Here is a 15132-nt window from a genome sequence, read left to right as displayed (position 1 = left end):
AAGTATAAAATGCTGTGTAGATACCTATGTTTCTCTCAGTGACTTTTAGTAGCAGACCTTAACTCCTCTGAACTCTGGGTTCTATCCATCAACCTTCAAAAGACTCTGTGCATCTATTAAAAATCGGGGAGTGATATACATCCCGTTACAGAGTAAAATGTAGGCCAAAATCGGAGGCACTCCTGAGAAACTGGATCACTGATATATTTCTGGTGGGACTTTAAAATGGTAAAGCTACTTTGGAAAAGTTTGGCAGTTCTCAAAAACTAAACCTGTAAACTACCATGTGATTCAGCAGTTGCATTTCTGGACCTGTATCCCAGAGAAATGAAAATTTATGCTCATACAAAAACATGTACATGAATATTCATAGAAGTTTTATTCATAATAGCCCAAAACTAGAAACAACTCAAATGCCATTTTATGGGTAAATGGTGAAACAAACTGTAATACTTCCATACTATGGACTACTATGCAGCAGTAAAAAGGAGTGAACTCTTGATTTATGCAGCAACTTGATTAGATCTAAAGGGAATTATGCTGAGTAAAAAACACAATATCAAAAGGTTATATATTATACGATCCCATTTATGTAACATTCTGGAAATAATAAAATTATAGAGATTGGAGAACAGATTAGTGGTTGCTAGGAGTTAGGGTTGGAATTGGGTAGGTAAGACTATAAAGGGATAACATGAGGGGACCTTGCGATGGAATAGTTTTATATCTTGATTGCGGTGGTGTTTACATGACTCTATACATATGATAAAATTGTATGGAACTACTCACAAACACAAATGAGTGTGTATAAAACCAGTGAAACCTGAATAAACTGGATTGTATTGATGATCATTTTCTGGTTTGGATATTGCACTATAGCTATACAAATTATTACTTTTGGAAGAAACTGGGTAAAGGGTACCTGGATCTCTTGTACAATTTTTTTTTTGAAACTTACTGAAAATTTATCGTTATTTCAAATTCAAAACATAAAAAAAAAAATCAGAGGTATTCATACCATCTAGGAGGATAGCTATTTCTCTAAGTAAACTGCCAACCAATTTGCACATTTATCTGTTAAGTATTGTTGATATACTCCTTTTGTCCTTTCCCTCTTAGGAAAACCTGCTGATGAGAATACACTTCCACATTGCTGATGAAACCAAAGAGGATATATGTACTGCCCAACACTGCATCTCCCACCAGAAATTTGCAATGACACTGTTTGAGCAGGTGAATCTTACTTCTATCCCTATCACTTCTTAGACCTTTTCTTCAAGGACACTTAATCCTGGGATGTGGGGCATCAAATAGGTGCCGGAACAGTTAATGACTGTGGCTATTTGCTTTTGTTTCTTTCTCCCTGGGCGCAGTGTGTATGTACTAGCTGTGGTGCCACTTCTGATCCGCTGCCTTTCATCCAGATGGTGCATTACATCTCCACTACTTCCCTTTGGTAAGTTTTACAGGGTTCTCTTAGGCACCCCTTCCACTGATTGGGTTTTAACTAAAGGCATCCAAATAGCTTATATCCTTATTGCTGAGTCTATGCTATATTGCAGGAACTCAGAACAGTAATTTTAAAATAACCTTTGTTCTTCTTTTCTCTCCTATCCCTCCCTTTTTCTTATACTCACTTCTGGCCAACAAAGTGGGCGGAGGATTGGGGAGTCTATGAGCTTTGGATTTTGGGACAGGCAGAGGCACCACTGTGTTTTGGGGACACTGAGGCTGGTCAGGACAGGTATTGTGGGCAAAGGAAGAAAGTCAAACATATGAATTTGGAGTTTTCATGAATGACTGTTTGATTTAGCTATAACTCTGTGTAGCTTGTACCATCAACCCCCTTTATTTTCCCACCTTGAAGCAATCAGGCTATTTGTATGCTGGAAAGACGAGAAAAACCGTCCCCAAGCATGTTTGGTGAGCTGCTGCAGAATGCCAGCACCATGGGGGATCTGCGGAACTGTCCGGTGAGATAAGTCAGGGGTGGATTTTGGAGTGGGGAGGAGAACCCTGGGATTAATGGAATTGAGGCAGAGCCAGTGGGAAACATGTCAAACTAGCCTTATATATGTATTTCAGAGCAACTGTGGAGAGAGGATTCGGATTCGCCGTGTGTTGATGAATGCTCCACAGATTATCACAATTGGACTGGTATGGGACTCAGACCACTCAGACTTGGCGGAAGATGTCATTCACAGCCTGGGTACCTGCCTTAAGTTGGGTGATGTGAGTGTTAGTTACCTTTATCTCTTAGTCTTGGCGTGAACACTGAACACAAAGGTATATCCTAAAAGACAAATACAGAGTTTTGGACAAGTATGCTTGTGTATAGTAGTCCTTCCTTATCCATAGTTTTGCTTTCCTTGGTTTCAGTTACTCACGGTCACCCATGGTCTGAAAATATTAAATGGAAAATTCCAAAAATAAATAATTTGTAAGTTTTAAATTGCATGCTGTTTTGCTCCTTCCTACCTGGGACAAATGAATCATTCTTTGTCCAGCGTATCCTTAGCCACTTAGTTACTTAGTAGCCATCTCAGTTATCAGATTGACTGTCACAATATTGCAGTGCTTGTGTGCAAGTAACCCTTATAGTAGCTTAACGTTATGTCACAATGCCTACATCGTTCATCTTATTTCATCTCATCAGGTAGGCATTGTATCATCTCACATCATCGCAAGAACGGTGAGTACAATACAATAAGATTTTGAGAGAGAGAGAGAGAGACCATGTTCACATAACTTTTATTACAGTATGTTATTATAATTATTCTATTTTATTATTAGTTATTATTGTTAATCTTTTACTGTGCCTAATTTGTAAATCAAACTTTGTTATATGTATGTATGTGTAGGAAAAAAACATAGTATGTACAAGGTTTGGAACTATCTACTGTTTCAGGTATCCACTGGGAGTCTTGGAACTTATCCCCCGAGGATAAGGGAGCAATACTGTATGTGTGCGCACATATATGTGCATGCATGTGCATACTGATATACCTCCTTTGGATAGGTAGCAAAGCCTTTTTATAAGAAATGAGATAACTTTGTACTTGAAAGACAGGACGGGCAGAGCTTAGCCACTGGTAAAAAAAAATAATTTATAGAATTAGTATGTGCTCTACTCATTGTTAGTTTATACCAATGTAGAGTAGGGAGGGGTATTCAACCATGGGTGGTCAAAGAAGTGAGCAATCCTGACTAGAGCTGCTTTGGGAGGTGAAGGAAGTGAAAGTTGGTGACCAGAATCCTAGAATACAAAATTCACAGTGAGGAACCAATGTCTGCTGAGAAGGTAATGAAGTAGCTTAGAAGAGAATTTAGTGGGTTAGTGGTTTTCCATGCATTTATTTAGGAAAATAGACAGGGAAACAGACTTCAGACCTGGGATCTTTACCTAATCAACTCCATGCCTAGCATAGGTATAGCCACAGTTTTCCTTCGGTTCAAGAGAAGAGCCAGAGACTCTGTGGTTTCCTTTCTACTTGTTTTACTCTGGAATAGTCCAATAACTTAGGAGATCCCTTATTGTTTTTTAATATCATGAAACCATGACAGAATAAATGAACTATTTGGGATTTTATTTTAGGTCTTCAGTAGGCTATGCAGAATAAAATCTCCTTTTCTAAAATTCTGTAGCCTACATATTCTATACTGTTCTAGTTTTGTTTTGGTTTTATGATTGCTTTCTCAACCAAATAAGTTTCTCAAGGCAAGAATTGTTTTCTTCAATTTTGTATTTGTATGTCTCTTAGCACCTAGGACGTTGCTGGACATCTAGGAATTGAAATGCTGGTAACCAGCGTAGTGATATTGCTCCTCCTAAAGTCTTTTTTACTCTTTAAGGTCTCAGCAGAACATTTATATTTGTGGTGCCAACTGATAAATAACTTGGTACTTGAGAATGTTTTTGTTTTGTTTTGTTTTGTTTTAATTTTTCTGGCTCCTCTTATGATAGGCCCCAGCAAGAAAGTATTGAAAGGTTTGAAAAAACATCACCACCTTACCAGTTTACTGGCCACTATCTGTCTTGCTTTTCCCTACATTTTGCCTTTTTAGGTTTATTTCTGATGATTAATATGGACTGGCAAAAAAAAAAAAAAAATCTTAGACTTATGGGCAGACAGGCAAGTCAGTACCTTAAGAAATGATGGAGTTTGCTCTGAGGTGATGTGAGAAGGGTTGACTATGTCACTGTTCTGTCCTTTCTCTTCTTTCCTCACAGCTGTTCTTCAGAGTGACAGATGACCGGGCCAAGCAGTCTGAACTGTACTTAGTAGGAATGATCTGTTACTATGGCAAACATTATTCTACATTCTTTTTCCAAACAAAGATTCGCAAATGGATGTATTTTGATGATGCTCATGTCAAGGAGGTAGGAATACTCGTGTCCTTCTTGAAGTGTTTGGTGACTACAACAAAAAACTAAGGATAATTATTTGTCTTCAGTGTTTCATTTCATAATTTGAATGTCTGCCTGCCTATCTATTGAATTTATGAGAGCATCAGTCTTCCCCAGTGGATGGCAAGTTCCTTTAGGACAGGATGAATCTATCTTCTATTATTTTCTCTGAATGCCGTCATAAAGCTTTCAGCACAGTTCTATATTTATAGTTGACAAAGTGGTCTTTTTTTTAATGTGTTAATTGGTTGATTTGAGTGATAACAATCTAATGCCTCAAATTAGGTTATAAGGTTAACACAAAATTCAGAATTACAAATCTTAAAATCATTAGTGGGTAATACTTTGTTTCAGGGCTGCTATAAATTATTCTCTGATTATTATCTCCCTGAAATGCCCTCTCACAGATTTTTCAGATGAGGCTATAATGATATTTAAAGCTGGAAATTTGGTATTATCTAAACTACAGAATCTGTGGATGAAGTAGTTTAGGTGATCTGCATGAGTTAGGAAGCCTCTTGTGATTCGGTTAGCAGCTATTAGCCTGCTTAGACAACAATCTACACCAATCCACAGACCTTAAGCAGCGTCTTCCAGAAATAGTAGTCTTTGTCAGAGTCTCTAATTCTCTTCTTCATCTCTTTTCTGCCGTTGTAATTTGGGCGACATATAAATTCTTTGAGCTTTATATTTTTTATTTGAAAAATAATACCCAGCTTATAAAATATTTAATAAGAATTGTAAAGAGCATACAAATGCATTTTAGTTAAAATAATGATAACTCAGTTATAAATTTACTGAACATTTATTACGAAATAAGAACTATGCTAATTGGCTGACTCTAAGAGCACTCCATCGAAGAATGTGACTGATTAAGCTTAATAGAGGGTGACTTTGAGGATTTGATTGCATTGTTGTTTCCATGGCTATTCAGTTACTCTTTTCCACTGCCATGGCAGGTTGTATTTAGCACAAAGCTAAGGCCAAGAGGTTCAGCTGTCTATTCTAAGCAGTTTGACATTTTATGTCCTGCCATATGTGAACTCTGAAATGGAATGTCATTTATTCTCAGGCAGTCTGTGAGAGAGTTTCTGTTGGCTCTTTAGCTTCATAAAAGTGATTTTGATATTTAGGTGAAAATTATAGAAATGCAAATTTTAAGCAAGGGCTTTAATTTGATGTCTGTGAAAAGAAATTGATCACCAAGGCAGCTGAAGTCCCCTCACATAACACATTCACCTTTGAGAACTTTTGTTCATCTTTTACAATTGAATTGATGTTTCATGGGACTAGATATAATTTTATTCATCATTACTATTTCTTATAGGGTTTTAATGCTTTCTAAAAGGATTTAACAAAAGAAGATTTAACAAAAAGTTTGTTAAGTTTAGATTTAAGATATTTTGCTGTCTCTTTACCTGAATCTTGTCTTTTCATCTTACGTTCTTTAGAAAAACAGAACAGGAAGGTATGTTTTGAACAGTGGATACAAAGTATACTTGTCATGTTCTTCTGATTGTTTCTGGTTCAGATTGGGCCCAAATGGAAGGATGTGGTGACCAAATGCATCAAGGGGCATTATCAGCCTTTGCTGCTGCTTTATGCAGACCCCCAGGGTACCCCAGTGTCCACCCAGGACCTGCCTCCCCAAGTCGAGTTCCAGTCATACAGCAGGACGTGCTACGATAGTGAAGATTCAGGTGAGCAGCCTAGCTCTGACCTCCACCTTTCCTTCACCAATGTGATCACTGGATATTTGAGACTCATACTTCATCATGAGCCTAGCACGTAGCCTAGGTTGGAGAAAGAAGATCCATTATAGATAAGAAAGAAATGCCAACTAATGCTGAAGCCCAGCTTGTGCCAGGCTGTTTCCTTCAGCCTCCAAGAATGCGTTGCCTACATCACGAGGCCCCAATTCAAAAGTATGGGGGAAATTATGTTGATTTAGACTAAGATAGTAAGTTCGTAAGGGAAATCTCAGATTTTAACCTTCAAATATTGGTAAAGATGACTGATTCTTACTAGCAATTTAACAGTGACTTAAGAAGTTGTGAAGACCAAGAAAAATGATATGAGTTACTGCTAGTCTTAATGTTAGGGAGGAAAGATTTTTATTTAAAAATCCAAGTGCAGTATTGATATTCCTCAGTTTATGAATCAGTTGTTCACTTCTAATTTAGTTGTTTGGAACTTTTAAAATTATGCTTTTCTATAGAAACAATGTGCAGTTTGGTGGCTAAAATCTCAGGTTAGCCCACAGAAGCTCACAACACATTAGAAATATAATGGTTTGGGCTTGATGTCCGAAAAGGAGGAGAAAGAAATGTTCTTTTCTACTTCTAGATCTAGGCTGGCCCTGAGTATAATTTTGAAAGAGAAGACACTTTTTTTTTTAGTATCTTTTCCCCTCCCTTTTGTACCTCCCTCCTGCTTGTTCACCAGTGTTCTTCCCACCTTTGTAACCCCACTCATACCTGCTCTACTCCCTTCAATCAAACACCATTTCCACTGTTGTTCTTATCTCTACTAGGTGTTCAGAGGAAAATAGTCTGATTGAACTAATTTACACTCAAGTATAAATAACAGCCCCATGATTTCTCAGAGATATTAAAAATGCTTATAATATTAAAGTGACATATCTGGCAGTATAGGAAAAAAGTTAAGGGTTAGGGGTTATGTATGCCAGGTCGGCCTGGGACTCTTCATCTAAGTAGATCTTACTTTTCACAACTTTTTCCTTTCTTCCACTTTTCCCCCATAGGTTTTCTAAAAGCCCCACAGTTTTTGACAGTGGCAGGCAAAGTGAGGGCTTCAGCAAGGTAGGGGCAGGAGTGGGAGGAATTGTTTGTGTGTCTGGGTTATCTGGAAGTTGGGCGTTGGGAAGAATGGCTCTGGTATATCCTCACCCTTCCATCTAGGAAGTTCTTGCCTTATGGACCTTTGTTGCCATCCAACTCTTTGCCCCTCTCTATCACTGTCCTTCTCTCTTTCCTCACTTTTGTATATGTGTCTCCTCCTTCCCTCAGGGAGGGAGCCCTCCATCTCAAGTGATACCCGAACAGATTCTTCAACGGAGAGCTATCCCTACAAACACTCCCACCATGAGTCTGTGGTCAGTCACTTCTCTTCTGATTCTCAGGGGACAGTCATCTATAATGTAGAGAATGATTCCACGTCTCAGAGCAGTCGGGACACAGGTAGGGACTTATGCAGTGAATCCTGCTTGCATGATTCAGTTCCTGCATGTAGGGTTTCTCAAGAAAAAGAAACTGGTGCGAGTCAGAAATGTCTATCATGCAAAGGGAGAAAGGCACAGAACTTGGGTAATTGAGTGGGATCAAAAAAAGCAACACAATTCTGAATGAATGATGATGGTCCATTGCATATATTCCTGTCCCCAGCAGCATGTCAGTAAGGACCATTGTAACGTGATTATCAATGTGATTATTTATTCTGAAATCTGCTTTTCTCTTGCTATGCTCTTGATCCCTGTCCTTCTCGTAATACCCCATTAAATTCTTGTGGTCTTGCACTTCGTCATGTTCTGAGGCCAGACTTTGTCCCAAGTGAAGGGCTTTAAGAGAAGGCACATATTATGAACAGGGGACACCTGCTCATTATGGGCAAGGGACACTTGCTAGGCTTCCTAAAGGACAGAGACACCAAAGAGTAAAAGCTAGCCTGTTTGTTATTGTGAGTTCCATTCAGAGAACATGCTTAAATTGTTCTGTTATTCTATAGGAAAGTGTGCTTGTGTCAGTAAAAGAAATCAATACTGGGCATAAAAGGAAGAATAGTGAATGACTGACTGCTGAGATGAAAAGTTCATCACCTAAAACATACAACAATGCCCATACTCTTAGAGACTTGGGAATTAGTCAGCTCATGGCTTCAGATTGGTGGTTTTATACTCTGTGCATGTTTTTTTTTTTAATAGAGAATTTCAAACATATTCAGAAGTATACAGAATAGTATACTGCCCCTCCATGTACCCATGACCTAGTTTAAATAATTATAACTCATGACCAATCTATTTTTATCTGTACTTCTACCCGCTTCTCCTACTCCTAGATTATTTTGAAGCAAATCCCTTTTTGCTTCAAAATATCACCTTTTTTCAAAATATTTTAGTATGTACCTAATATATAAGAAATCATTTTTTAAACATACCATTATCACATTTAAAGTATTAACAATAATTCCTTAAAACCACTAAATAACCAATGAGTGTTCAAATATCCAATTATCATATAAATGTCATAATTTTTTAATGGTTTGTTTGAGAATCCAAATGAGGTCTACACATCGTGATGGGTTAATAAGTCTTTTGCTTTTCTTTTAATCTGTAGGTTTCTCTTCTGTTTTTTCCTTGCAGTTTATTGTCGAAGAACTAGGTTGTTTGTCCTATAGATTCCCCACATGCTAAATTTTGCTGATTGTGTTCCTATGGTAAACTTTAGCATGTTTCTCTGTGATCTGTATTTCTTGAAAATTGGTAGTTGGATCTAGAGGTTTGGTCAGATGCATGTTGGATTACTTTTGATGACTATTGCATAGATGACTACTGCAAAGTAGTTCTGAAACTGAACCAGAGAGAAGCTAAGTCAGAGGATAAATAAGGCATTTCCCAGGAGAGTCAGGTTTATGTTAAGGGCTTGTGAATGGCTGGAGGTGGGGGAGCATACCCCCATTAGTTTCACATTTGTAGGTCTTATAGCTCCAAGTGATTTATTTCCTCCTTTCTTAAATCTTTCCTGTGGGTCCAGAGGTAGCAAAGGATCAGATAAAAGCAAAAAAAGATTGTATTGCGAATTGATCAAAAATATGTAACTATATCATATGTTGTTGATACTTGAATATGTACAAGGATTTTCATATACTAACATATGAGAACAAATTTCTGTTAACTCTCGGTGCATTTGAGAACCTAGGGGATTTTCTCTAAGCTTGTCTTCCAATTTAATTCAGTTGCTTAATTCACCTCTGGCCTCTAGTACCCTAGATGATTATATCCTTTAGAATCTGATCTTTGCTGTCAAATCATACTCATACATTCACATGTGCTGGGCATGAAGCCAGGCAAGTTACATAAAAGCCAAGAGCTTCTGGGTTTCCCAGCAGTTAGTATATTGAGGCATAATCTCTGGGTGAAGCCAAATTTGGTAGAGCATGATTGGAGATTAGAATGAAAATTATGCAAAGTTCCAATGTTCTTTTAAATAATTTACATGTAAGGAAGGTTTAGAACTGGGTCTTAAAGTCATACACAATCAGACTCTTATGGACAAAGGCTTGGATAATACTAAAGGTAATAAAAATTAGACTTTACTTGGTATGTGTTGCTAAATAAATCTCTTATTCACGAGAGTAAAAATATGACATTTTCATACAATCTTTAAAACTTTTATGTTTTAAAAATTACCAAGTAATGTGTCCTTCGGGTCACAGAGAAAGATTATGAGTGGGATTGAGATTGGTAATTATTCAGGAGACATTATAAATTTGGAAGCTTTCATTAACTACTTGAGCTTCTTCGCATTTATCTATTGAGAGGCTCCTGATACACTTAAGTCAGATAGCCTTGGCCCCTACAGCTTCCAATCCATGGCTACGCTAAATTTGTGGCACTGCTGTGAATCCCAAAGGGAGACTAGGTTCTCAAGAAGATGGAGGTCAGTCTCAGATATCAGCTTACCCCCATTTTCTTGTTCTTTCAGGACACCTGACTGATAGTGAATGTAATCAGAAACTCACATCCAAGAAAGGGTCTCTGATAGAGCGCAAGAGGAGCTCTGGCCGGGTTAGGAGGAAAGGTGATGAGCCACAGGCCTCAGGGTACCACAGTGAAGGCAAGACACTCTGCATTGATTCTCTTTCCTTATTCTCTCTGTCAGACTTTTGTTATACTTCACATTGTGGCTTCTCCATTCTGCTCAAAGGGCTGTCCTTGTTTTCTCGACTTTGGAGTCTGGGCATCCATGAGCATTTTAAACATTTATATTTGTTTCATTCTTTCTGATTTTAGGAGAAACACTGAAAGAGAAGCAGGCTCCTAGGAATGCCTCTAAAACATCCAGCAGCACCAACAGGCTAAGGGATTTTAAAGAGACAGTCAGCAATATGATCCATAACAGACCATCCCTGGCTTCTCAGACCAACCAAGGATCACCTTGTGTGGGGAGAGGAGGAGACCAGACTGACAAAAAACCTCCTAAGAACCTGCCTTTACACGCTCGAGACTGGGAAGTAGAGAGTACCAGCAGTGAGTCAAAATCCAGTTCTTCTAGCAAGTATCGTCCAACATGGAGACCCAAACGAGAGTCTCTGAATATTGACAGTATCTTTAGTAAGGACAAAAGGAAGCACTGTGGCTATACCCAGCTTAGCCCATTTTCTGAGGATTCAGGTGAGAAGATAATTAGGAAAGAATTGAGCTTTTGAATAAAGTTGACTTATGTATTTAAAAAACCTGGGTTTTCTGGTAGACTTGGCAAAGTATGTTTTTACCCTCGAATAGGGTCTTTTGGGGATTTAAGTTCAGTAAATGAGTAGCTGGACTGAGATGTTAATTATGTCTTCATTTGAGGCAAATGCTAAATCTACCTCCTTTTTCATACTTGTCCTTTGACTGGGATAGCTAAAGAATTTACACCAGATGAACTAAGCAAGCCACCTACTTATGACTTTAAAAGTGGTGGATCAAGCTCCCAGTACAAGCCCTGGGGCTCAGCACGGCCAGGCTCTCACCTATTAGAGCAGCACCCTTGCTTAATTCAGCGGATGGAATCTGGATATGAGAGCAGTGAGAGGAACAGCAACAGCCCTGTCAGCCTGGATGCAGCCCTGCCTGAGAGCTCGAATGTCTGCAGGTATTGTTTGCCTTTTGAATAGCAGCATTATCTCTTGCAGCCGTGTGAGCCACCAAGAGGCTTTTTAACTCAGACAAGTGGATAGGTGGACTTTATTACCATCTTGTGAGCAAGCGAAGGATTGTGCTCTATCAATTTTCTATGGCAACAGCCCCCTCTGCTGGAAGAAAGAGCAAAGGCATTTGAGAAAGGAGAGACAACTTTTAAGTACTATGTATAAAATAATTTAGTAAATAATTATCAGTGAAAGAATAAATCAGTGAATCAAAAGTTATATAGCCCTAAGCTCAGAGAGAAAACCCAATTGTTATTTATCCTTGTCTTTCATTTTAGGCTAGATTCTTTTTCTTTTTTAAGGGTCACTGAGGGCCCTGTATTTTATGAATCCAAGGATATTTATAATTCCATAAGATAACAATGACAGTTTAATAGTGCTCATTGCACCCTGTCCATAGGGCCCAGTTTCCTTTATAAACTTCAGATCTTCATACATTGTTTTTACTGAGTTGCCACAGAGGCAAGTTTCCTAATAGTACATAACTTCTTTGAAAGGAATGATTATATTTTCTACAAGAGTGATAACCACATCCTCATACTTTCCCACTGTTCTTACCTGGCCACGGGACCCTGTTCAACTTTACACATGAGAAGATGCTACAAAGGCATAAGAAAGGAAGGCAATCCATATTAGAGCATATATTTGTTAATTAAATAAATTTTGTGCCAGACGCTATGCTAGATGCACAAAATGTGAATGAGGTGAGATAAGATAATCAAATGAATGGGCGTTTCAATTTTTCAGAAGTAGTCTAGCAGATACTTTATAGTAGTTCAATGGTTTGGTTTGTTTTGAGGGAATTTTGTCCTAGGAATGTTGCTAGTTATATCCCTTTTGATGCTTTCATTACACTCTGGTTTCTCTTTTGAAGGGATCCAAGTGTTAAGAGATCAGCTGGGTTGGCACCTTCCTGGCGTCATATCCCAAAGTCTCACAGCAGTAGCATCCTGGAGGCAGACTCCACAGCATCCAGGAGTGTCTGGAGGAAGAATCAGCCCCTTTCGGGTAAGCAATAGGACAATAGATTTGGAGGACTGGATTTGACTGCCAGTTTTGTTGGGGAGACAGCCCTACCTGGGCACATTTGAAATTAGAGGGCAGTTGCACTTTGAGTATTCCATCAGAATGTAAACGTGGAGGCATTTGAGCTGCTCCATCTTTGGATTTGTCTATTTATTGTTCTCCATCATGGCTTGCTTGATCGGTCCTTTCTACCTTGGAGACAACCCTGTGGGAGCAAGAAGGGTCAAAAATATGGTTGGTGAACAGTGTCAGTAGCACCTACATTCCTCAGAAGAATAAGTCCTAGGGTTTTTTTTGGTGTAGAGGCAGCCTCATGTGAATGGATTTCTTATCGTTTAGTACTATGAATTGAGATAATGAAGGGAGACATGTGGACTGACTATAGGCAAAAATAGGAAATAATCAGGTCAAACCTACCCCCAACCCTGCCACTATGTCCTGTCCAGTATTTCTTTTTGTTTTCCCTCATTGAGTGTGTCTTTCATCCTCCCTCTCCCTCTTTCTCAAAACATGCTGTCAAAGAATGATCCGACTCTTTCATACTAAATGTAAGTGACTGAAATAGTTTAAAGCATGCTTTCTCTAAGAGAAACTAGTATTTAACAAATCCAAGTCTAAAGATAAAGGAATACTGAAGTTTTAGGTAGAGATTTGAGGTAGTCGTAGGTTTTAGATCCTTTTTGCATTCTTCTCACAACACACATATATACTTCTAGTGCATATTCCACTTAAGTAGAGACTCAGTCCAAATGGGTCAAAATAAATCCTTTACTTAGAGCCAAAAATTGAGGTGATATCTAGGCAGTCTCCCCAACATGGAGACTTTTTTCTTTCCGTTTTATTTTCGCATTGGATAAAATTTCTATATAACTATACGTAACAGGCTTTTACAATGTACCCAGTTTAGTCTCACATTTGCTGAGGCCCTAAGCCAGTAGATATTACCTCCCAAACTGAGATGTGAGATGGTTATACAGAACTAATAAAAGAAGGTTCCAAAATAACAGTGTTTTGACTCATTACCCCTTCACTTGCATTGAGGGTATAAAAGAGTCAGGAATTTGGAGATTAAAGGAGAATTTTTAGTGAAAAGTATTGGTAAATCCTACCCACTCTGCCTTTAAGTAAGGATATGGGGCATCTGCCTGTTTCACATCAAGTCTAGAGGGAAGGGCTTTAAGGAGACCAGTCAGAGAGCTTAAATGTTTCCTCTGTAGTTTGAGCAACACAGTGGCTCGGGGTCTAACTTATACTCCAGAAATCTAGAGTGTGAGAATAGTTGGCTAGCTCTTGACAGTGGAACTAGGGACAGTATGCTACATGGGTGGCCAACACCCTCAGAGCATGTTTAGAGAAAGGAGAAACAGGTGTCTTCCATGGACCAGAGGCAAGCTGCTTGCATGGCATACCTGGCATAGGTGTGTTAGACTTTGACTACCTGATCCATGTGAAGGGTCAAGTGAATTGCTAGACTCTCAAAAGAAGGAGGAGAAAGCACCATGCAGGGGAAAGATTCCAATAATTGTTGGAGGGTCTACAAAGAACCTGTATGGGCATCATGACAGAGAAAGCATCAGATTTTCAGTCCCTCTCTGATGCCAACTCCTGATGACATGAGTGTGTCTGCCCCTTTTTCTCTTTCTTCCCTTTGCCCCTCAGCTATGGTTATCAGGGAGTCTTTTTTTCGATGCCTGGGAGAAGGTAGTGAGTATATAGTATTGTTTAGTCTTCCGAGGAGTTCTGGAAGCTACTAACTTAGAGATCGACCTCATGTGAAGGATGTGTTTCATCTCTTTTTTCTGGTCTTTTAGATCAGTTGTGAGTATAGTATGTTAGGGCAGAAACCTAACTATGCTCTGTTTTAATGAGCTTCTGGATGTAGATCTGTGGCTAGCTTACTAGACAGAATACTATGTTCCAGCCCATAGAGATGAGACCAGGAACATTTCTTCTCTGACCACTAACTCTCTTGATAGCCACTGAAAGTTCTTAGAAGTAGCTGAAATGGAGGTTTGCAGCAGTAATAAAAAGGCATGAACTCTTTTAGGTATGAGTGTGATAGGTTGCTGCCATCTGGCAGAGCAGAACAATGCCTCTAGAAGCAGTATCTGAAATCCTGGGCTGGAAAAGGTTATAGTTAGAAACCGTGGAATAAAATCGTGTTTCCTAATGAAGTTATATATTTGGTTTATTTCCCACATTTCAATTTATTTTTTGTTGACTAACATTGCATTGAGAAATTTAAGGTCATACATGAGCCTACTCCCCCTTCTCTTTTATTCAGATAAGCAATATTTTTCCAGCACACTGAAGACTAAGTCCCATGATTTCTCTAATTGTCCTAATTCTGGACTGGCTGGATAGAATTCACCAACAGGATTCCTTAACTGGTAAAAGATAATTAGCAAATTACAACAAATTTCTCACACACCGTACTACTCTACCATCCTCTTTGTTTAATAAACTCTACATATGCCTTACAATTTGATCGAATCATTTTAGTCTGGCACAGAACAAATATTTTTATCTGGTGACTTTGATACTCTTTTAAAAAATTACAGAAGTAAAATAAATGCAACAATTTGGTAACCCACCCTTTGCCTCTTCGAATTGAAAGTACCAGTGTTACAATTATGGTATATATCTTTCTACACCTTTTTCTAGGCTTATACAAGTATGTAGATAAGTTTATTACTACCATTTTTAAAAAAATAACATGAAGCTATACTATAGATATTATTCTGTCACTTGATTTTTTTGCTTAATATAAC

At 38.5% G+C, this 15132-nt stretch overlaps 1 protein-coding gene across 1 annotated transcript in view; it reads left to right on the top strand.

Annotated features, from left to right (window-relative positions):
* Positions 1-15132, top strand: part of USP54 (ubiquitin specific peptidase 54) — a 107780-nt gene that overhangs the window by 73341 nt on the left and 19307 nt on the right. The window contains 11 exon segments of the mRNA XM_039872114.1: positions 1120-1233; positions 1374-1456; positions 1868-1973; positions 2086-2232; positions 4232-4381; positions 5940-6108; positions 7438-7608; positions 10129-10260; positions 10437-10817; positions 11049-11280; positions 12210-12343. Coding sequence (XP_039728048.1) covers positions 1120-1233; positions 1374-1456; positions 1868-1973; positions 2086-2232; positions 4232-4381; positions 5940-6108; positions 7438-7608; positions 10129-10260; positions 10437-10817; positions 11049-11280; positions 12210-12343 — 1819 coding nt within the window.

This window comes from Pteropus medius, unplaced genomic scaffold (genome assembly GCF_902729225.1).
Source record: "Pteropus medius unplaced genomic scaffold, Ma_sr-lr_union100, whole genome shotgun sequence".
In the NCBI taxonomy this organism is placed as follows: Eukaryota; Metazoa; Chordata; class Mammalia; order Chiroptera; family Pteropodidae; genus Pteropus; species Pteropus medius.
Note: the sequence above shows the minus strand (reverse complement) of the source record. Positions and strands in the feature narration are given on the sequence as shown.